General features: G+C 42.8%; 1 protein-coding gene across 1 annotated transcript in view; it reads left to right on the forward strand.

Moving 5' to 3' along the window:
- The window catches only part of SLC44A2 (solute carrier family 44 member 2), a gene marked incomplete in the record, with an annotated part of 993,595 nt that overhangs the window by 567,126 nt on the left and 401,570 nt on the right, over positions 1-24,899 (forward strand). The window contains 2 exon segments of the mRNA XM_044084762.1: positions 2,536-2,596; positions 23,024-23,150. Coding sequence (XP_043940697.1) covers positions 2,536-2,596; positions 23,024-23,150 — 188 coding nt within the window.

A 24,899-nucleotide genomic window follows, 5' to 3' on the forward strand; every position in this document is an offset into this window, starting at 1 on the left:
ATATACTTCTCTGAGGTGCAGGCCAAACCCAGTGGGCTATGGCTGACCAAGTTTGTAGATGACTGCAAGCTGGGTGCGGTCATCAATTTCCCAGGTGATGTGGATGCCCTCCAAGAGGGTCTCACCCAAATAAATGACTGGTGCCAGAAATGTGGCCTCAAGCTGAATGCTAAAAAAATGCATCACTATCCCCTTTGGGGAGAGTGATGTCCCCACATATTACCACATTAATAACAACGTCCTAAGCACACAGTCAGTTGTGAGGGATTTAGGCACTCGGGTTGATAGCAACCTGACTTTTGACCGCCATGTTGCTTCCATTGTACGGAAAGCTTTCTACATGGTCCACCTAATAAGTGAGGGTATCTCATCCAGGGACAAGGGGGTCATAACATCACTTTATTCTTCCCTTATATGGCCAGTTATAGAGTACAACACCCCCTTAGGAATGTACCTCGCAAAGCAGATGCAGCAGCTGGAGAGACTACAGAGGTTTCCTCACCAGGAGAATCCAGGGCCTCGAACATCAACCGAAGCAGATAGGCTATAAAAGCCCTGTCCCCTCTACTCAATTTCATACAGACTCCTCAGAGATGACCTCTGTCTGGCATACAAAGCAATCTCAGACCCTACCTTGATGGGACTTCTGCAGATCTGCCAGTCAAGTTCCATTCAAGTAACCCACACGTGTGCCCTCAACCTGATCTGTGACATCAGTAGGACTTGTTGACAGGACAGATTTGTGTCCCAGAAACTCCCCCATCTGTGGAATAGACTCCTTCTCCAGATCAAGAAGAGCACCTCGTTATCCCTTTTTCAGCGAAACCTGGATAACTTGATGGGAAACAAAAAATACACCCCTGGGATTACACCTGTGTCCCTGCTGGACAGGGGCTTTGGGTGCCGACTTGTCTAAACATAGGCTAAACTGTTGGCTAGGCTTATAAGGGTGTCATGGCCAGTAGCCTAGTAACTTCCTATGATCCTATAAATGTCAGCTACTCACTCCCATTCTGCATGGCCGTTTCCTTTGATTCCCTTACTGCTACCTGATTCTGCATTGTCTGGGTTGCATTCAGGGTATCATGCTTCACCACCACATATTCAGTCTTGTGCTCCTGAGTATTTTAATTTGTCTGGATTTTGTGAATGGCTAGAACTTGTGCAAAATTTTGGAGATATTGGAAGATTTCATTTGAGCACCTACAGCTGTGTCGTATAGTTTGATGCTGATTATTTATCTTTCTGTGCTGTGGATGACCTGGAGTCTTTAACATGTGCATTTGTATCCTCATAGTTTATGCCACTCTGGATGAGCTAATAATTATCTCCAGAATAGTCTGTAACAATACTGGCATAGAGTGATAAAGCCCTGACTACACGACAGGTGTCCCAAGTTCAGATTTCTGCTGGGGTACGTGTAGAAGTTGGCTGGTGTGGATGGGAGTGAGTGGCCACTCCCAGCTTACTAGTCTTCGGGGGGCTGTGGCTCTTCACAAGGGTGCTATCTATCTTCACAAGGGTGCTATCTACTGGGAACATTAGGTATTACTGTATGGAGTTAGTCTGCTGAGGCCACTCTGTCATAGTGCATTTGTACTGGCAGCAGAGGGTACTTCAGTGTGCTGAGGTGCCCTTCCTGTCCAGAGACAACAATGGCAGAACTCTGAGGAGGGAGATATTAGGCTGTTTCCCCTTCAAATAGCAAAAGGACCAGCTTTCAACCACCGGATTTTTACTGAGGAATCGAGGACCAACTGGGATTCCTGGGCAGGAATGAATGGGCCCTTAGGTTTAGGATTACCCAGCTCTTGTCCACCCAAAATGAATGGACCTGTTGTGTGCCTGTAGTGGAGCCACCAATTGGGTTAGGTCCTGAGGGGGGACATAGCTTGATCGATTGATGGATATTGTATGCTCTTGCATGCACACACACACAAACACACACAGACCTACATGCACACCTGCATGAATGTGTGTATGGGTTAGATATTTTTAGCTCATTTAGGAAAACATGCCTGTCTGAGGTCACTGTGACCACCAGGTAAAAACACAATTGAGTATGAAATTTTCCTTTCTACTATCTTGTCAGCTTTTATCTTATTTCTTTTCTGATTGCAGATAAGTTTAGAGACTGCCCATTTTATGTTATATTGTATAGATGAATATATGTGATATATAATTGTTGTAAATGTGATTACTTTTATATAAATGTAAGTTTGCCTGTGTCACGAGTGATAATTCAGTAAAGATTTTTTTTTTGTTTTTTTTTTTGTCAAAAATTTTTGCTCATTATTTAATTCATTGTCTGAAGAATAAAATTATTGATGCTTAATCGTGGCATACAAGAGTTAATCTTAAAGAAATTAAGTTGATCAAAGAAGACAACAGAGGAAGTACTGGGTGTGAATTGAGATTTTATCAGACAAGATGAGTCAGAAGTGGGCAAGGTATTAAATGAGAGACAGTAGAAGGGAAAATGCATTTTGGATAAGTGAAAATAATACAGTGTTTTGCTATCTTCTTATATTCTAGAGCGTTCCGGAGGTGATGAGAGATGAAGATTGCCCAGCGATGCTTACTCCAAGCAAACCATGTATGTTAGTTACAGCTATTAACAGATCAGAAGTGTTGTGTCTGTGTGTGCTCATGCAAGTATGTTGTGCCCAGTCTGTAGAGCTTCAGAAATTCCTATTATGGACAGCAGGTGGTGCTTTTTGCAAAGCAGAATGATGATTGTGAGACTGTGTACATTCTCTCTTTAGATGTATTGATCTTTGTGTAAATGGATAAGCAAAGTAACCCACACATTTAATGCATTGTTACTGAGATTGCACCACCGCAGTGACTTTATGCATCTCCTCTGCTGCAGAGGACACCCTGTGAGCATCGCACACATCCACAACACTGCATACCAACCCCCACACTGTCCACAAAGATGAGATTTCAGTGAAAGTCTGTCTCAACATCACATTAGAACAAATACAAACCCAGCTAGCAGAGCATGAATTGCCATTGTCTGAGAAAGAAGTCTAGCCATTCTGTATATATGGTTGCACCGTATAAAACTAAATAGCTCACTCTGATAATTTGAAAACCTAAATATTTCGATGCTGATAGCTTAAGGTGGGAAATATAAATGTACACCCTCTTTTATTAAGAGCATAGCTATAAATTTCCATGCCATTTAAAGTAGTGATTTTGGTTGCAGCATTAAACAACCAGACATATGAAGTACAACACTCTATATCATTCCCACCCTGAACAATAGCTGCAAAGGTTCTTGTGATTGGAAGACTCCATCACTATGAACATAATTAGAACTCTGCATACAGTTCTAATTCTGTTACAAAGCATAGGTACAAAACAAAATATGTGGCCCAATTTAGAAGTGTCACAGTAAGGTATACACCTCTCAGTAGCCATTTCCGATTCAGAAACTGCTATACCACAAAGTGAGTGCACCCATAACTTCAATAGAGTAAGGGAGGCTGTGCATGTGTAGGGGTGTCACATATCTACATTCCCCTAGACTAACCAGCAAATCCTGCAATATTGGGACTGGAGAAGCACTAGATACAACACGTAAAAATGAAAAACAGTGTTTTGCAGCACAAAAGTGGAGCAGGGAGACACTAGACACCAGGGATAACTCTTTATGTTTAAAGGTACTATAAACAATTCAAACCCTGTACACTTGACACTCGGACACAGCTTTTTACAGAGGCATCTGAAGCTGTTGAAGACTGGGGGGGGGGGCTAAGAGGGGCACTTAGTGTTCTAAAAAGGGCAATTTTTTAAAACTGTTTACTACCACAACATAGATTCACTTGGAGGACATTTTAAATTAGCCAGTTTCCCTTTTGGTGCTTGAATTAACATTTCCTGATTGGTCTTGCCTGTCCCATGGCTGATAACTGTATATTAGCCCTAGTGAGAATAAATGTGATCATACTATACATAATTTGAGGATACCCATGTAAGGGATGCAGCATTTAGGAACTGCCTGTATCCATTAGTGGCATGAGGGGCAATTCTGGATTGGAGTCCATTGTCTATTACCTATCCTTAGATCCAAGTTCCATTTGAATATGGACAGGGATGAACTTTGTTTTACTTGAATGGATAGTCTGTTCTGGAACAGTGGTAGCTTCTGTGATATATATCCATCTCTCTACAACATTGTTTAGATACCTGGACTGAGTATTTCTGATGCCATTTGGCTTGCTGATGTTCAGTAGGTCCATCTGTCTTAGGTCGGAGGATGCCTTGTGTGCCAGACATGTCACTTCTAAGAACTCTGTACGATACTGAGTATAGTGATAAATCTTTGAGGTGGTCCATGCAAGATCTATTATATAGGGCTTGTATCATTTTAGTAAGGTATCTCTGTGGGTATTCCAATTGTTGCACGGGTCTGTACAGATACATGCCAAAGTGGGCATTATAGAAAATGATTGACCTAATGAGGGCTTTGTAAAGGGGGACAATAACATCTCTAGATCTAGTCACAATCAATTTGTTTATAAGCTGTGCAATATAGAAAAACTTTCTTAGGACTCTGGGGACATGTTGGTCAAAAGTTAGGTCACTGTACACACAAGTTCCCAAATGCCAAACAACTGGGTCATTTCTCAGGGGGCATTGTCAGTTTGGCAGTTCCCTGGAGTAGATGACTTCCCAAAGGATATGATAATGTATTTCTTGGAGTTTAGTTTCAATTCATGATTCTGGCACCAGTTATTGTTTGGGACAAACCTTCCTGCATGATTAAGTCATTTGGGGATTATTTAACTGCTCCTAGCTTGCAGTCATCTCAAACTTTGTCGGCCATAGCCCTTTGGTATTTCCTTTTACTTTTGAGATCTATATGCCAAACAGAAAAAGTCTTGGCACTGAACCTTGGGGGACTCCATTGGTGACTGGTTTCTTCCCCTATTTTATTTTTATTTATTTATTATTTTAATTTTGTTTACTGGGATGATCCGACTGGACGAGGTCCGTTTACAGCGGAGGCCCGGGGAGAAAAGCTCCAGTTACATTAGAACAACACATTACAGAAATAGACATATAATACAATGCATAGGAAGTAGTATCTGTTAAACTAGTAGTTTCTAGAAAGAAGTCATAAAGAAATTAAAAACGGTAGACAATTGCAAAAAATATTTACATATGTACATTTAGTTTGCAAAGAGCAACAGTCAGATTTTAACAGGTACATGTTTTCCATGGATAATATTTTGAGGAAACATTTTTAATGGGGCATGAAGAGAGAGATAGGAGATGGTTGTAGCGGTAACAGGTTGTGGACTATGTAATACATGGACAGAGCCAAGAACTTGTAAGATGGGCCTTAAGGGAGTTTTTGAATAGAGCGGTGTTAGCTGCAGAAGTCACAGATGGGGGGAGATTATTCCAAGTTTTAGCTATTTTGATCTCCTGCATCCTGTGAGCAAGCATGCATGTATGCATTCTTTGAGTCACCTTTCTGATTGTATTAACCTGATTGTATTAAATTGTATTCCTTGTATAGTACAGCACCACTTGTTAAAATGAGTTTTAAATTTGTAGTTTGGAACAGTCTTTTAGTAAGCAATGAAACAAAATTTATGAACCAATAATGACAAAACTACCCATTTCAGAAAATTTCAACCGTAAACGTCCACCAATATCAGCAAGTATGCAAAATCTCTGCATAAGTAAATCATCTAAATAATTCCACATTAAAGGGATCTGTAACTAATGAAGAAGTTGCTGCTAGCAAACAACATTGTATTTCATTCTTTCATCTACAAATAAAGTGCCTGTTGCCCTTGAAGAATAAATTGCCTATGCTACATTAAAAAAATGATAAGCTAGTAATTTTGCAATGGGGAATGGATGGCAAACTGATAACAGAAACATAGTTACTAGGTAACTCCTCCAAAGGAGGACATTCATAGGATTGCATCCGCTCCCCTTTAAAGTATAACACAGTACAGTTTCACCAATCCATCTGCATACTGTTGGAGTAGAACCCACAGTCTTCTGCATCAAAAGGAAGTATACTACCTGTTATGCTACTAACAATGCAAACAGCTTAGAATAACTAGCCACTAAACTTCTCTTTCCCTGAAGCTCTGTGGTCCTTGTAAAATCCATTTGACACTCAACTAAATCTCTTAACTTCACAGCACAAAAAATCTGGAAAAAGCCAAAATTTATTGGGGGGGGGGGCAAAGGCCCAAAACCAGGGGGACACATTAAATATTGCTTGCAAAATCTTAGAAAGTTGCTAAAATAAAATGTTTTGTGTTACCATGTGTTTCCTGAAAGATAGGAAGACTGAAACTTAAAGGGCTCTCATTATTTACTCAATTCAGTTCTCACTGAGTTGCCAGAAAACCACAAATTCTAAGAGGAACAGACCAAAAGTATGATCCAAATATTCTGTGAAAATCTGGACAGTTGAGAGCTATGGTCTCAACTCCTGGAAACACAAGTGGTGGTATGGGTAGAGAATTCAGGCTCTTGTTTGAGCCTGAGCAACAGTAACCACCAGGTATACCAAACTGGGGCAATTTATACACACACACACACACACACACACACACACACACACACACACACACACACACACACACACACACACACACACACACACACACACACACACACACACACACACACACACCAGCATAACTCCTGCAAATAAAAGAACAAAACTGTCCTTACCAGCATGTCTCTGGCTCTGGCAGCACCAACAGAACAGCAGCAGCATAACTCTTGCAACACAGAGCAATAAGAGACCAAGAACAGCTAGTTTAATTAGTTTAACTTCCGTGCGTGAATCCACATTAGCGTGAAAACTCCACTTCATTAATTTTTCCCAACAGGTCTTGCAGCTGTAAAAATGGGGGGGGGTTCCCCCTCCCCCTGGCTCTATGGTTCCAGCACCCATGGCTTTTTAGCAGTGTTAGCTCTTTGTGCCACCATTGGACATCAGAGATTGCCCTAACATATTCTGAAAGTCAAGGTAAAAGGATGTGGGTTCAAACTCTGGGCCTGTGAGACAGAACACAGGTGCCTCTGTTTTAACTGAGAAGTTGGTGTAAGAGGGTATTTCAGTGGCATATTGTACTGTTTCATACTTGTTATTCACTCACTGCAGTAGTCTGAGTTATTAGGGACAGGGCACAACCATTGTTCAACATCAGGAGTGTTCCTTCAAATCAGAGGCCGTTCTAAAATATTACATGGACTGTGAGTTACTAGAACTACAGATCTAGTATCAGGATGCACTCAACAAAACAAGAAGAATGAAACTCTGTCTGACATTATTACTGTGTACAAAACAAGAAGAATGAAACTCTGACATTATTACTCTCTACAAAACAAGAATGAAACTCTGACATTATTACTCTCTACAAAACCAGCAAGAAACTGTCTGACATTATTACTCTCTACATAACGATAAGAATGAAACTGACATTATTACTGTCTACAAAACAAGAAGAATGAAACTCTGACATTATTACTCTCTACAAAACAAGAATGAAACTCTGACATTATTACTCTCTACAAAACAAGCATGAAACTCTTGACATTATTACTCTCTACAAAACCAGCATGAAACTGTCTGACATTATTACTCTCTACAAAACGAGAAGAATGAAACTGACATTATTACTGTCTACAAAACAAGAAGAATGAAACTCTGACATTATTACTCTCTACAAAACAAGAATGAAACTCTGACATTATTACTCTCTACAAAACAAGCATGAAACTCTTGACATTATTACTCTCTACAAAACCAGCATGAAACTGTCTGACATTATTACTCTCTACAAAACGAGAAGAATGAAACTGACATTATTACTCTCTACAAAACAAGAAGAATGAAACTCTGACATTATTACTCTCTACAAAACAAGAATGACACCCTGACATTATTACTCTACAAAACAAGCATGAAACTCTGACATTATTACTCTCTACAAAATCAGCATGAAACTGTCTGACATTTTTACTCTCTTCAAAAAAAGAGTGAAACTCTGTCTGACATTATTACTCTCTACAAAACAAGAAGAATGAAACTCTGACATTATTACTCTCTACAAAACAAGAAGAATGAAACTCTGGCATTATTACTCTCTACAAAACAAGAAGAATGAAACTCTGACATTATTACTCTCTACAAAACAAGAAGAATGAAACTATGTCTGACATTATTACTCTCTACAAAACAAGAAGAATGAAACTCTGACATTATTACTCTCTACAAAACAAGAATGAAACTGTCTGACATTATTACTCTCTACAAAATGAGAAGAATGAAACTGACAATTTTAAGTTGTCTATCTCGCCTTCATTCTTGCTGGATGGGTTCGGAGCCGATACTCGGCTCCGACTCGGCCACTCTAAAAGCTCGAGAGTTAGTTCCACCGGCTCGAGGCTCCCCTTATATCCCACAATGCTAGGCGATAATACCTCGGATCTCGTTTGCCGCTACAGCGATCGAGGTGTGTTGTTCCAACCGGCTTCAGGTTAGTTAGTTTAGAGCAATCTAAAACTTAGTTTTACCCCTTTTACTTAGTTTTTATTCATAATTTTCAAAGTTAAATAGTTTTTTATCCATTCCCTCCAGTTTCTCCACCCTTTTTACCTCAAGAACTTAGGAGTTCTTTCCTTAGGCCTTCGGGCCCTTCCATTCTCTTATTACCTGTAAAGTGTATGTGTGTTGTTTTGTAGGGATCTAAATAAATAGAAATTTAAAACTAAATTTATTAGTTTAATTTAATTTTATATTGGATAGTGTAATTGGTGTGTTTGTGTCTGTTAGAAGATAAATAAGCTGCAAGGAACCACCATGAAAAATAAAAAGGTTTAATGTAGAACGAGCGCTTTCACGCACACTCAGGTGCACTTCATCAGGTTACAAGGTGTTTGTGTCTGTGTGGTGATTACACTTTATATCTTTAGTAATGTCTAAGGATTCAAAGGTCTCAGGCTTTAAGAAGTGTGACTCATGCTGTCAGAAGATGTCTCTGACAGACGGTCACACTTCTTGTGTGTACTGCCTGGGACCTTTGCACCTGCAGGACTCTTGTGCTGTTTGCCATGGCTTCAGCCCTAGAATCCTGCAGGAAAGGAAAAATAAGCTTATCTTACGAGGCTTATTGAAACCTGAGGGTCCCCCGACTTTATCTTCGGGCAAACCCTCCAAGCCTACTAGGTCGTCGGCTCCAGCTTCTGAGTCGACACCTAGGGCTTCGAAGTCTGCTACAGCATCGGCTCCGGCCGGAGCCGATGAGGCTCGAACACTTATTTCTTCTGTTTCCTCGGCTCCGGCTGGAGCCGAGGTATTAGAAATCACTGAGTCGGCTCCGATAAGGTTATCGGAACCGACAACTAGGAAGAGGTCTAGGTCACCGTCTCTTGGCTCCGTTCATTCGGCTCCAGCATCTCCCTTGCTGTCTGAATGGAGCCATAGGTCTCACTCCTCTAGGTCGTCGAGACTTTCAGATCATGACCTTCAGAGGGTGGTGAGTCGACTTCTTAAGTCCGAGGCACTGGCCCAAATGCTTCAGAGCCCGACTCATCAGTCGATGCTTAACCCTATTACTCAAAATGTTCCTCCTCTGACTCCTTTGAGTTCGGAGCCGGGGCGTTTCAGACCCGAGACTGTGGCAGCGTCGAAGCCGATACAATCGTCTTCGGCTCCAATTTCTTCTTTGGAGGAATCTCGGAGCCGGACTTCCCTCGTCGGCTCCGAGGGGGTGAGTGGCATCGGATCCTTGTCCGACCCCGCTCTCCCTCTCGGTGCTTCGGCGTTGGTGAGTTCGGCTCCGACATCGGCCTCGGAGCCATCACTGTCGGTGCCGAGGGAGGTTTTCAGCTTTTCGGAGCGGAGACCTCTGGCTCTGCCTGACAGGGGTGCTTTTGAGGTCATGCGGAGTGTGTTGGAACCTGGTTCAATTCCACAGTCGGCTCCGTCCGCCCCTCCCTCCTCGGTGCCTCAGGTAATTTCTACTCACTCCCTCATCCCGGATTGCAGAGAGCCAGCTCCTCAAGAGTCCCCTGTGGGGATCTCCTCCTCTTCCGAGACCTCTCCTGAATTGGCAGGAGAGCTCCCTAGGAAGAGAAAGTGCAAGAGGAAGCACATAGACTCACCTGAGTCTGTCACCTCTGACACGGATTTAGAGGATTCTGAAGGTTCCCCCCGTTCCCCCTCTGAAGATGTCTCCTTTGCAGACATCCTGGAGATCTTAAAACAGAGGGGAAATTGGCCAGCCCTCAACCCTTCAGAGGATGAATCTGTGTATCTTGAGGCGTTCGGCTCTCGCCCTTCCACCTCCTGGGTGTCCCCCCCCCTTTGACCCCCTCATGCAGGTGGTAGCAAAAAAGGCCTGGACGGCTCCTGACTCTGTGGACCCCACCCCCAGGAGACCTTCAAAGTTTATTACGGCACCAGCAGACAAACAATTTTTGACTAAAGGAGTTTCTGTGGATGCTGTGGTGGTGGCTGCTGCCACCAAGAAGGAACTAGCTGCTCCTTCAGTGCCTGTCCATCCTCCTAACAAGGAATCTAGGTCTATGGATAGGTACGGGAAGTGGATGTTCTCGTCAGTGACCTTTTCGATGCGTTCGCTGAACTACCTCTGTCATTTCACTCGTCTTCAGAGAGACTTGATCAAGGAAGCGAGTGAGATGTTAAAGGATCCAACAGCTGCGGGTTTTGAGGATAAGATGAACGCTCAGCTGGCTACCCTCAATTCGATAGCTAACTCCTCCATGCGCCTCCTTTCATATACAGCTGTTGGAGCGAGCAGAGCCGCAGGTACAGGCGTGGCCTTACGCCGGCATGCCTGGATGCGGCTATGCAATTTTGCAGACCCTTTCAAGACATCTTTCACTAACTCCCCGTTTGATGGATCGTCTCTTTTTGGTCCACAAGTGAAAGAAACCCTGACAAGGTGCGAGACTGATGGCAAAACTCTTTCTGCCGTCGGAGTCCGTTTTTCTACTCCTTCTAGGCCTTACCCCAAGGGCCAGAAGGGTGGAAAGATATTGTTCCGCAAACAATCTCAAGGAGCTTTGCCTGACGCACAAAGTCGGTTACCCTCTAGAGGCAGAGGGGGGAACAATAATGGTAGATGCCGCCCTAGAGGCAGGGGGGGTCCGCAGAACCAGGGCAATCGAGAAACCTTTTCTGACCAGCCCTTTCAACATCCCTGAGGTGTTGCCCGTCTGTCCACCTTCGTAGGTAGTCGGGGGAAGATTATCACTGTACCCAGAAGCCTGGCGATCCCTAACTCAAGACAAGTGGGTACAATCTATCATTTCCGAAGGCTATTCCATCCCTTTCTTTCGCATTCCAAAACAATCAAAAAAGTCCCTTCCAAATGTTCCACCCGCTCAAAGGAAGCAAGCAGTGTTAGAAATTTCAAAGTTGCTTGCAAAAAGAGCCATTCAACCAGTTCCAGCAGACCAGCAAGGATCCGGAATCTACTCCAAATTCTTTTTGGTTCCAAAGAAAACAGGGGACTGGAGACCAATTTTGGATCTCAGCAACTTGAACAAGTCTGTCAAGAAAACAAAGTTTCGGATGGTCACACTGCAGTCCATCCTACCCCTATTGGGGAAGGACAACTGGATGTGCTCTATAGACCTCCAGGATGCGTACTATCATATAAAAATGAACAGACGCTCCAGGAGATTTCTCCGCTTCAGGTTGGGAACCAGTCATTTTCAATTCAGAGCCCTGCCCTTTGGACTCACCACAGCCCCCCCGGGTGTTTACCAAATGCATGGCAGTGGTCGCCTCTCATCTGAGACGTCAAGGATTCCAGGTGTTTCCATACTTAGACGACTGGCTCCTTACAGCCCCCACCAAGCATCTTTTACTACTTGCCAGAGACTACACTTTTCGCACATGTCGAAAGCTAGGTATCTCAATAAATTGCGAAAAGTCTGTTTTGTCGCCTTGTCGTGCTATTACCTTCATAGGCGCAAATCTAGACACAGTCAGCATGTCAGCCAGACTCACAGACCAGAGGATAGCAGACATACACAAACAGGTCTCTCTTCTCCTCCACAGCAACAAAATCAGAGCCCGACTGGTCCTGAAAGTTCTAGGGATCATGGCAGCTGCTATCCCTCTTCTTCTATTAGCCAGATTTCACATGAGAATCTTACAATGGATGCTCTTCACACAATGGTCATACCAACAACTTCCGATGTCCCACACCATTGTGATAACTCAAGCATGCAGGAATCGCCTCTTTTGATGGATTACATCCCCCCCCAGCTCTTCTTAGGAAGACCCTTTGTTCCTCCCCCTCCGGTTGCTACTCTGACAATGGACGCCTCCCTGATCGGGTGGGGGGGGGCATTATCAGGGCAGGACGGTCCAGGGCATATGGCAACCTTACGAATGCCACTTGCATATAAATGTTCTAGAGATGAGAGCAGTGCTTTTAGCGTTGCAGGCCCTTCAAGACTCTCTTCCGACAGGAACGATAGCAATTCAGACGGACAATATGTCTGTAGTGTGGTATATCAACAAACAAGGCGGAACCAGATCCTACCCCCTATGTCGAGAGGCACTCAGACTGTGGCAATGGGCGATTTCTTCTCAGCGGTTTCTGATAGCAACGCACATTCCCGGGAAGTCCAATGTCATTGCGGACAAATTGAGCAGAGCTATTCTCATGCCTCATGAGTGGTCTCTGAAAGATTCAGTGTTGGAGAAAGTTTTTCTAAAGTGGGGCCAGCCTTGCGACCTTTTTGCTACTCCCCAAAACAGCAAGTGCGAAAATTATTTCACACTCTTTCCCCAACCAGGCCATCCCAGCAGAGACGCTCTAGTCCAAGATTGGCCCCGGGGACTTCTGTATGCCTTTCCTCCCTTCCCACTGATTTCTCAATTGATACAGAAAGCCATCGCTCAGAAAGCTTCCATGATCCTCATTGCTCCATACTGGCCTCGACAGGTTTGGTTCCCATTTCTACACTGTTTTCTGTTGGAGCAACCCTGGCATCTGGACCCAGTTCCAGATCTTTTGATCCATCAGTCGGGTCAGTTACATCGCTCCCTCCCCTCTCTGAACCTCACTGCATGGTTCCTCCAATTCCAACCCTAGCCAGGCTTCCTCTAATATCTCACTCAGTTCGAGATATTTTAATAGCTTCCTATAAAACCTCCACTTGGAAGATTTATCTTAGTAAGTGGAAACGTTTTTCCTATTGGGCGCAGGGAAGGAACATAGACCCTTTCACTGCTTCTATTCAATCGGTCCTTGATTTCTTAGCCGAACTTTTCCATTCAGGTTCGTCTCCTTCTACTCTTAAGGTCCAATTGGCAGCTATATCTAACTTTCATGTTGGAATCTCAGAGTCTGCCATCATGTCTCACAAACTTTGCAAAGCCTTTTTGAAGGGAGTTTTTCTTCTCAAGCCTCCTATTAGAAATCCTCCTCCTTCTTGGGACCTTAACTTGGTTCTGACATCTTTGATTCTTCCCCCTTTTGAACCTGCGGCTTCGTGTTGGATGAAATTGCTATCCTGGAAAACACTCTTTTGGTAGCCATTACTTCGGCTAGAAGAGTCTCTGAACTTCATGCACTCTGTAGTCAATCTCCTTACCTTTTGTTTCATAAGGATAGGGTATCCTTACGTACCAACCCATCCTTCTTACCCAAAGTAGCCTCTCCGGCAAACCTAAATCAAAACATCGACCTTCTTGTGTTTTTTCCTAACTATTCTAATAGGTCAGAACAAAAATTACATTGGCTAGATGTTCATCGACAATTAAGGTATTACTTAGACAGGACCAAACAAGTCAGAAAGTCTGACCAACTGTTTTCTTATGCAGAAGGCAGAAAGGGCCTTCCTGTTTCGAAAGTATCTCTCTCCAGATGGCTTACATCTTTGATTTCTTTTGTATATGAGATCAGGCATCAAAAGTTACCAAACAAACCTAAGGCTCATTCAACTAGAGCTTTGGCTACTTCCATAGCTTTCCAAGACAGGCTGCCTATTGATACGATTTGTGCTGCAGCTACTTGGGCTACTCCTCATACTTTCATTTCTCACTATAAGTTGGATTTAGCTTCTAGACACAGAGCCAACTTTGGTTCCACTGTACTCGAGAGTCTGTTCCGATAGGCCACCCGGGACAAGGTGCTAGGGACGCAGTCCCTTCCAGCAAGAATGAAGGCGAGATAGACAACTTAACATATAGAAGTTATGTACCTACCATAACGTTCCATGTTAGTTGTCTTCTTCTCGCCTTCTTTCTTGCGTCCCACCCTCCTTCCCCCTAGCCTGGACAGACCTAGAGGAGTTTGATTGTGACCTTTTCTTCTTACCACCTCTATTTGTATTTATGTATATACTGTGATATGTATATATTCCCTCATCAGGTTTTAGGTCACCTTCTTTCTGTCACTTTATAGAGGTGGGTTCCCCTTTCCAGTGTATCTGGATTTTTCCTGGCTGGGCCTAGCTTACAAACGAGATCTGAGGTATTATCGCCTAGCATTGTGGGATATAAGGGGAGCCTCGAGCCGGTGGAACTAACTCTCGAGCTTTTAGAGTGGCCGAGTCGGAGCCGAGGATCGGCTCCGAACCCATCCAGCAAGAAAGAAGGCGAGAAGAAGACAACTAACATGGAACGTTATGGTAGGTACATAACTTCTATTTATTACTGTCTACAAAACAGGAAGAATGAAACTGACATTATTGCTCTCTACAAAACAAAAAGAATGAAACTCTGACATTATTACTCTCTACAAAACAAGAAGAATGAAACTAATGTCTGACATTATTGTTGTGTTGTGTCTTTCGGCTTTTCCCGGTGAGGGGTTGCCACAGCGGAACTCCAGTCCGCTAATGATTAGCAGTAGATTTTTACGTGCCGAGTTGCCAGCTCTGACACACAGCCTTCAACGAAGGTACGCCCATTCACGCATGGCTCCACACAAAAGACGCTCTAACGGAGAATCGAATGGAACAACGTCTTGCTTTGAGGTGACAACGCTACCGCAGCACCACCACTGCAGCATTCAAATGTCTGACATTATTACTCTCTACAAAACAAGACAAATGAAACTGTCTTGACATTATTACTCTCTACAAAACAAGAATGAAACTCTGACATTATTACTCTCTACAAAGCAAGAAGAATGAAACTCTGTCTGACATTATTATAGGTTCATAGGTTGATACTAGGCTATCTGCCCTAGGGCATTTATAAGCCTAGCCAGAGTGTGTTTGGCTTTCACCACCCTTTTAGATTAGTAGACTGTGCCTTTGAATAGTAGGTCACAGAAGATGGCCCTTTTAAGGATTGTTTACTGTGCCTCTGTCTAGCAGGGACACAGAAGGGATCCCAGGGGTAAACTTATAATCTCCCATCCATTCATCAAGATTTCTCTTGAGGGTCAGTGAGGGGCTCTGCCTAACACGGACTGGGATTTTGTTCCAGAGTGAGGGGAGCCTCTGGGATATAAATCTGTCCCTCCAGCATGTCCTATTTATTTCTGTGCTGAGGTTTTAAGTCCCTGGAGTGTGTAGCTCTAAGGGATTTGGATTTCCTGTGGTGGAGCATGTCCATTAATTCCGGGTTGGACATGGCTTTATATGTCAGGCACAGATCGCCTCTGAGTAGGTGGTAAGCAACTGAGTAGAGCTGGAGTTTCTTTAGCTGAACTGCATAGGGCATCTGTTTGAGTCCCTTGATCCTCTTGGTGAGGTACTTTTGGGGTATTTCCAGTTGCTGCAGGTGTCGGATAAGGTACATCCCAAATGGGGCATTGTATTCAATTATGGGCCTGATGAGTGATTCCTTGGGTATATATCCTGTGGTAAGTAGAGGGGCACAATGACCTCTCTTGATCTAGATGTGAAACCTTTCGTGATAAAGTGGGCTATATAGAAGGTCTTTCTAACCACTTTGGCAACGTGGTTGTCAAAGGAGAGATTACTGTCTACTTGGGTCCCCAAATCCCTAATTACTTCTTCCGTACTTAATGGATTACCACCTATGTGGTAATTTGTGGACACTTTGTTTTTCCCCAAAGGGGATGACTATGCATTTTTTGGCGTTTAGCTTTAGGCCATGGCTCTGGCACCAGTTATCCGTCTCTGTGAGACCAGTCTATTATGGCACCCAGTTTGCAGTCATCTGCGAACTTGGTCAGCCATATTTCTCCCGTGTTAGCCTGTACCTCAGAGAAATATATACCGAACAAGAGGGGTCCCAGGACTGAGCCTTGTGGGATGCCACTTGTAACTGGTTTAGAGTCTGACATGGCACCTGCAATTCTGACCATGTGGGTTCTATCCCTGATCCAGTTTGCAACCCATCTTGTGACATAGGTGTTTATATTTAAGCTGGTGAGCTTATTTATGATGCCTGAGTGGGGTATTGTGTCGAAGGCTTTTGTGAGGTCCAGGTAGGCTGTGTGGACTACCTTCCCTTCGTCTATGGCCTTGGTAACTGTTTCAAAGAAGTCGACCAGGTTCAAGAGGCAAGATCTGCCCTTAAAGCCGAATTGGGTAGGATCCAGTGTCTGGGAGGTTCCCAATGTCTTTGTTTATGAGTTCCATGATGATAGCTCCATAGCTTTGCAGACCAGGCTAGTCAGGCTTATAGGGCGATAGTTTCCGGGATACATTGTGGCACCACCTTTGTGGAGCGGGACCACTGTTGCTGTACGCCATTCCTTGGGTACATATCCTGTGGTAAGGCTGAGATTGAACAGTGACTTTATGTGAGGGTTAAGATCTTCTTGGAGCTCGTGTAAGACGCAGCCCGGGACACCGTCTGGTCCCATTGATGCTGTGTTTTTTGCTTTGGAGAGGGCAGCTCTCAACAGTTCATCTGTGAAGTCAGGGAGGCTACATTCTGTTGGGAGGCTACATTCTGTTGGGATAGACATTTGCTCTTTTGGGGGGGAGAAATTTGCACTGAACCTGTCTGCCAGGATGTTGGCAATGTCTGTGGGGTCAGTGTATTTTTTGTCATTTTGCACTAACTCAGAGCATATCTGGGAGTTGCCACCCAGGTTCCTGACATAACTAAAGAAGGCCTTGTGATTATCTTTAGTGTCTTATGCAATTTTTCTTTCGAAGCTGGCCTTAGATGATTTTATGAGGGATCGTAGTTTCTTGCTAGTACTGATCAGAGATGCCTTTCCCCTTTACTCTCTACAAAACCAGAAGAATGAAACTCTGTCTGACCCCAAAACTACCTCACCAAGAGGATCAAAGGGCTCAAACAGATGCCATATGCTGCCCGGTTAAAGAAACTCCAGCTCTATTCAGTGGCATACCGCCTGCTCAGAGGTGATCTGTGCCTGATGTATAAAGCCATGTCCAACCCGGAATTAATGGACCTGCTGCACCTCAGAAAATCCAAATCCCATCGAGCTACGCGCTCGAGAGACTTGAACCACAGCACTGAAATAAATAGGACATGCTGGAGGGACAGATTCATAACCCAGAGGCTCCCTTCACTCTGGAATAAAATCCCTGTCCAGGTTAGGCAGAGTCCCTCATTGACTCTCTTCAAGAGGAATCTTGAGTGGATGGGAGATCGTAGGTTTAACCCGGGTATCACTTCTGTGTCACTGTTAGACAGAGGCACAGTATACTAACCTCGAAAAAGGGCATAGCAAAATTAATTTAAAATGGGTGGCGAAAGCCAAACACACTCTGGCTAGGCTTATAAATGCCCTAGGGCAGATAGCCTAGTATGAACCTATGAACCTATTATTACTCTCTACAAAACAAGAAGAATGAAACTCTGTATGACATTATTACTCTACAAAATGAGTGAAACTCTGACATTATTACTCTCTACAAAACAAGAAGAATGAAACTCTGTCTGACATTATTACTCTAAGGATCTGTGCTCTGAGGGAAGGGGCAAAAATAAGAAGAAACGTCAGGGACATCCTGTCAACTTGGGGATGGACAAGAGGTATGAATGTGTGTAGATATATGTAGGAAAGTGAATGATGCTTGTGCCAACATGATGCACAGGCCACCAGTGTTGAGTATTGTAGGAAAGTGCTGATTTGCACTTGCGGTAGTTATCAATCAATTCAGAGACCTGTAAATTAGCCAGTAATAAGGTTTTAGTCTTGTGCTTAAAATGTCTCTGATCACATTTTTCTATAGTATGAAAGTGGTGTCTTTTGGCTCTAGCTGTTACCATGGGGAGGGGGGTCTGAATCTCCAGGATGGTCTTGGTGCCATTTACTCCCTAAGAAGACTTTTCACTATAGGAGCCCAAAACTTAACTCTTGGGTAGCTGCAATTTAAAAAGCAAAAGACAACATCGTGCACCCTCCCCACGCTGCAGTACACTTCGCCATTTTTGCAATTACTTCCCAAAAATTCAACGTCTACTAAAGTGGCTAAGTGGCATCTTTACTTCTGTTGTACATTTCACAGCGTAGAAATAATAACAGCTTCATGTTCCCCTTGCTCAGTCTCATTTTGCAGTATTCTCTCCAGTTCAACACTGTCCAAACATTCAATGTCTCTTTGTCCTGTTCCGCTGCTAGAGATTCCCTGCATAGTCTAGCAATTGCATTCATAAGATTTATGGTCTGACCTCACCAGGGAAGGCAAGACACAGGGGGTAGTGCAGTGACCCCCCCCCCCATTTTGGTGAATCCCAGGTCCAGGACATTTGAGCTCCTTGTAGGGGTGCAGCCTAGCTAACAAAGTCCAGGAACCTCAAGGTGATCTCGGTTCTGCTTGTGTATGTTGTCCAGTCTATGGAAGGATAGTTAATTTCCCATGACCAAAGTGTATGGCTGTATAGGGAGTGATTCTAGCAAGTCCAGGTAGTCAGTATGTTTCCTCTTGGTTCATGGTGGGGGACCTTTAGCTAGCGAAGATATGGTAGGGTGTTTTACCTATATTTAATTGTACCTGGAGTAGCCCTAGAGAGTTGTACTGTTTTAGTCTCCAGGTGTGCTTGGATTTAATGGAGATGGATACACCTCCATCTTTTGGTTCTTTCACACTTGTTTTGGGGTCTGAATGTGTGGAAGGCATTGTATCTTTATTTGTCAAAGTACTGTCTGCAGCGTTGAACCAAGTCTCAGTGACTGCACAGGCATTCTCTTTGAACTGTCCTTAGTGTCCTGCCCCCAAGGTGAGGAGTGCTTCCAGGGAGTGCAGTTTTCTGTTGAGGCTCCTAGCATTGAGCAGCATAACCTTGAATTTGTCTTGCGTGGATTTCTTTACATCAGGAATTTTGTTTTGACATTGCCTAAAATAGGCAATATGGGGGAGGCAGGTGTCTTTGCCAGTATCCAGAAGCCTAGAGAATACAGGTGAAGACCATCTCTGGGAAAACAGCACAGTCTGTCGACCATGTCTTCTCAGGCTGACAGATACTGGATCCACTTGGATTGACACCAGAAGCTAAGCCAATTGTTGAAGTTAATTATTTTCTGTCTGAATTGTGGCATCATCCTGGATAAAGGTAGAATGCTACTTAGTGCTAGGGACATACCTGCCTAGGACACATAATCTGAGAGCTCAGTCATGTCTCTTCATGTAGTCCAGAGAGGTACTTTTCAAATCATTCACTCCAACATGTACTATGACAGAGTCATAATGGCAATTGTTGTTGAGTGACTTTATTGCGTGATGATTTGATGGATCCTGGCACCTGACAGGCAGCTAACCGTGACTTTCTTCTTGTCCAGCCTGGTGAGGGGAACAACAGTGTGTCTTACAATGGAATTGCCTATGACCATAACATTAGGTTTTGAGGTGTTTTGCCTTAGGTGCTTATTTGTTGAGAAATTTTTATGTGTTGCTATGTAAAGTGGGGTCTGTTCATGTTCTAGTATGTGTGATCTGTGCTTGGCAGGTCTCTGGCCCCTTGGTAGGCTCTATCTCTGCATAGGTTGGTCTGTGTGAGTATCTCTGCATAGGTGGGTCTGTGCTTGTCTTGTGTTAGAGGAGAGGTGTGTGCGTGTGCATGTGTGTGCACTGACAACCTGCTTGATGTCTTGTTTATAGTTACATGAGAGGTTTGATTCCACCTTCATGGTATGGTTATGTCTCTGACATACTGTTATTTGTTTGCTTTAGGAGCATGTGGTTGTCCGTATACTTGAGGCAGTTGCTACATTGCCTCAGGATGCCCATGTTATTAATTGCAGCTATGCAAGGACCTTAGATGAACTGGGGACATAAATCCTGACTAGGAGAAATAAACCACAGCTTGAAAACACCTGCAGGCGTGTTGTGACAAAAGAAGTGAAATTAATGCATAATACCTAAAACCCATGAAGCTGATCCCCTGTTGCTAAACATTCTCGAGGGACTGTCCTGAGTGTCCTGCCCCCAAATGTTTAAATCGATGTACTGCTGGAGCAAAATCTTTTCCACCCTTGAGGCTCTTTTTCCTACATTGTATCACTTCTTTGTGGAGACTAGTATGACTGATCCCAGATAAACTAGTCTCTTTCTGTATTATGACTGTGACTGAAGTAGTCCATCTAGCAGGTCATGGACCTTAGTAAGATTGTGAGCTTTACCATCATCCAGTGGCACAATACCCACCTGCCAAGATGTTAAATTTAGACCAGTGAGAATTCATTTATGCTTTGTATCACCTGGGAAGTCATGTGATGTCTGCTATGGTCAGTCAGCTGACATTGCTATTCAGGGTTATTGAGAGGCTAACCAGCTGTGACAAAGCATTAGTCTGTACATTGTCTAATCACTAAGATAGCGCAGAATCCTGTCCTTAAATTTCCCAACATAAAATCCTGGGCATCTATCACAAGTAGCTGCATATACTATGTTCTTAGTATTACAATCCACATACATCTTTAATTTGTACGTCCAACCAGTTACAGGATGTTTAAAGCAATTGCTTGTGTCTATACAAGTACATGCTTTGCAACTTCTACATGGAAAAGTGCCCATCTTAACTCCAACTGTGTTGGAGAAGTCATACTTTGCACAGAACAAGTATACATCCTAAACATGTATAACCACAATTACTTCATGTACAGACTAATGCTTTGTCGCAGCATATTCAAAAGTATCCTAGTCATAAATTCTCCTTCCATGCCTTAGAAAGAGTGCTAGATAATATGAGGTGGAGATCTATCAAATAAAACTGAAGTCCTGGAAACATGCTGGATAGCTGATTTACAAGCAGACAGGAGCCCTGACCTTAATGGAGTGGTGCCTTTAAAACCTATATTGAAAAGCAGGAAGCTCAGGAGATGACTTGACTGGATTAGTAACAATGTGAAAAAGGGAGGTGTTTTAGTGTGAATAGGATCTGATGAAAGCATAGCTGAAAGTACTTCTCCTGTTCATTTGTGAGGATTTACATTCTGTTGTTTTGAAGGCTTTTATCTGTTCATTATTAAATTGTGCTGATTTTATTTTGATTTTATCTGCTGAACATACATTCTACTTCATGGTGATATTGCAGCACTTGTGTTTAAACTTCAGTCATTGTTTTAGCACTGCAGTCTTCAGTGGTTGGTGTTTCTTGTTTGTTTATTTAGAAAATGTGAGTTATGTGAAGTGATGCTTTGGGAGTTATTGGTTGGGGGTGGGCTGGGCTGATTTTTCAGGACTGACATACCTCTCAACTGTACAGATTTTCGCAGAATGTCCAGAATTTGGCTTCATATTTTTGGTCCATTTTTCATAAAATTGTGGTTTTCTGGCACATTAGTGGTAAATCATTAAAGATTGAAATTAGAAAATAATAATATATTTGAGTTTCAGACTTCATAATCTTCAGAAAATCCATGCATATGCAAACATGTTATTCTAGCAATTTTCTAAGATTGTAAGATCAATATTTAAAAGTTGTCCCTATTTTTGGGCCTTTGTCCCACTTTTATTTATGGCTTTGTCCATATTTCTTCTAAGAGGTTGAGAGGTATGGGACTGAGCAATGCATTTATTGATTTCTAGAAGTTTTTTGGATTGTTTGGTAAAATTATGGGTGCTTTGTTACTATATTAAACTTTTTTGTCTTGCTTCATGCATTGTTTGTTATGGTTCCTTAACTGCCTATATTATTGCAGGGATGTTTGAGACTTGGTTTGTAGCAATGACTTCCATGCTTTATATCTTAAGTTGCATGACTTGCTTTTTTTTAGTTTACCCAGGGTCTGGTTTATTTTCATAGGTGTATACTAGCCTGATGACCACTAGGGCCTTTATAAGCCTAGCCATGCGACTCAAATGTATTCCATAAGTTATTGTGCTTTTAGAAGTTATTTAAGGGGTGTGTGTTAGTTGGGGCATAATTTAATGGATGCCTCTGTCTTAGCAGAGTCATAGGTACCAGACCTGGAGTGAATTTTCGATTTCTTATCCACTGGTCCAGATTATGCTTGAATAGGGTCAGGAAAGGGCTCTGCTTCACTTGGATGGGAAGCATATTCCAGAGAATTGTGATTCTCTAAGAGGAATACCTGTCCCTCTAAAGTTTAAATCCTTAAATCTAGTAGTTCTAATACTGTTTGTTTTGTGAATATGCAATAGGCTTATCAGTGAGGGATCCAGGAATGCCTTGTATGCTGGGAATAACTTCTCAGCAGTTTGTAGGATTTAATGTTGCTTGCTGTACCAGGATATTTAAAAATATTGTTATTAAATGTGTACTGCTACTTCGAGAGGAATTGTTTTAAGTTGCCTAGTTGATCTGGAGAAGGCTGGAAGTAAAAGTTTCTTTACTGAAGTACTTAATATGCTGGAAGAAGTTGGGCAGACAGTGCTGCTGAACATGATTTACTTAGACATGGTGACTTGGTTCCTCACAGCAATGCCCCTTGTAATTATGGTGGAAAAGGTTTTTCCTCTGTCTTTATTATTTCTGTTTAATTGGTTAAGTATGTGTTTTTTTTTTTTGTAGCACTAGCATCTTGGTCCCATTTTGCTGTGAAGTTTGCATGTGCTGCAGCATCTGCATTTTTTTGTGATATGAAACTGTCCCTTAATATTTTAAATTCCTTTTCATTTTCAGTTATTCGGAGATGTTTCCCTGCACTCAGCACTTCGAAAGGTGTAGTTATGATTGGCAATTCTACAACATTCGATGCTGGCGAAGGAAACAAGACTCGCAATGTAACCGACTTGTTGGAAGGCGCCAAGTGAGTTACCTGCCTTATCCTTTTCACTGTTTTAGTGTTACTCCCTGTTAAGACTGTAAGACCATGGATGTTGTATCTTAAAGTCCTTAGTACTCAGAATTAGGTTTTGTGGGATATGAGACTTTGGAAGGGGGGATAGTGAATGAGAAGTTAGCTGTACAAAACAGTCCCTTTTGTTAGGTTACCCTACCATTAAACTGGTGAGTTTATACTAGTACATGTTCAAAGTACCAATATCACAAAAGTGCTAGGATCCAAAATACAAATGCATCAGAAAACATGAAGTACAGTAAGGGCTTTTGAATGTTGGCCTTGTATCAATGAAAAGTTAAGCTCTCATAAACCTAGCCGCACTGGTGTTCTAAAGGGATGAACGCATGGCTATGGCCTTGATGACCCAATTTTGATCGGCAGCTCTGGTGCTTGGCAAAGCTGGTATGGAGGATGGGTATGCTTATCCTGAGAGTGGAGCCACAGCCATGTCCTGTAGCAGTGCTTTTGCAGAAGTGGCATGACATATGACCTAAGGGTGGGCATGCGGTACACCAAATCATCAATTTTATGGTTACCTTTGTTGAACAAGTGCATGGGCACAAGTACTTGTGGAAGGAGAAGGCATCAGTTCGTAAGTCGGTATGAGGCTGTTGATCCAAAGTACAGTTAGTACCCCAAATCGTAGGTGCCCATTGAAACGAGTAATTTGTACCTAGAGCTGAAGTTGTCTGTTTTTGTCTGATTCATCGTGTGGGAACTCGGATCCAGTCTTTGCCCCTCTAAACCTTCACATCCAGGTCTCTGACTTTTTACCTACCACCTACCCATAATTCCCCTCCAAAATACCTCAGATCTCATTTGTCACCTGAACCAAATGGTCTCAGTGCTCTGATCTTAACAATAGTACAAGTCCTTTTTGTTTTTTTGTTGTTTTTTATCAACAGATATTCCTGTAGATAATTTTTCTCAGCTTTAGCCATTGTGTGCAGTTTTTCTATATCTATCCATTATTCTTAACTGAATAGCTCATTGTCTGCCACAGTGCCCAGGTCTCAAAGAACTGAATCAGCTTTCAGAGGGCTGTCACCTATGTGCCTAAGGACACAGTTCTGCATTTTTTGGACATTTAGTTTTAGGCCATGCTTCAGGCTCATCCACCGTTTTTGAACCGTTTTGCAATTTATTGCATATTTACTGGCAGTTGTACCTGTCAGAGTCTCTGTGGCCTGCGAGTTTCTTATTTTTATTAGGGAAGTAAATTCTCGATAAGTAAGCTAACGTTTTTAAAGAGGTGCACTTCCTGTGGGCATAAGATACCCAACTGTGATGCACACAGGGAGTATGTTTATTGTTTAGGCTCCACTCATCTAGACTCTCCCATGTAAAATTTGTGCTGGGTTCAGTGCCAGAGCAGTAAGTGACAGGTGTAATAAACTAGTTGTCAAGGGCTTTCTTTCTGCATCATCGCCTTCTTCAGTTTCTACTTCAGTACTTTAGGGGCTCAAATCCTCTCAAAAAAGTTAGGCTTCAGAGCCCAGGGAGTATAGGAAGCACTCTTCTGCTCTGTTTCCCAAAAAACTCACAAATATTGGAGCCAGCAGCAAAACGTAGAAAGCACTTGGATCCGACTTCTGTGGATTTGACTCCTTCAGTCTTTAAGTCTCCTTGATTCTGGAGTCCTCGTTTCTCTCTGCAGTTGGTTTCTGCAAGGCCTCGTGCATGCATTCTACTTGGATCCCATTTTTACAGGAAACC

This window comes from Protopterus annectens, chromosome 9.part0 (genome assembly GCF_019279795.1).
Source record: "Protopterus annectens isolate FY-2018-M chromosome 9.part0, PAN1.0, whole genome shotgun sequence".
NCBI lineage: Eukaryota > Metazoa > Chordata > Ceratodontiformes > Protopteridae > Protopterus > Protopterus annectens.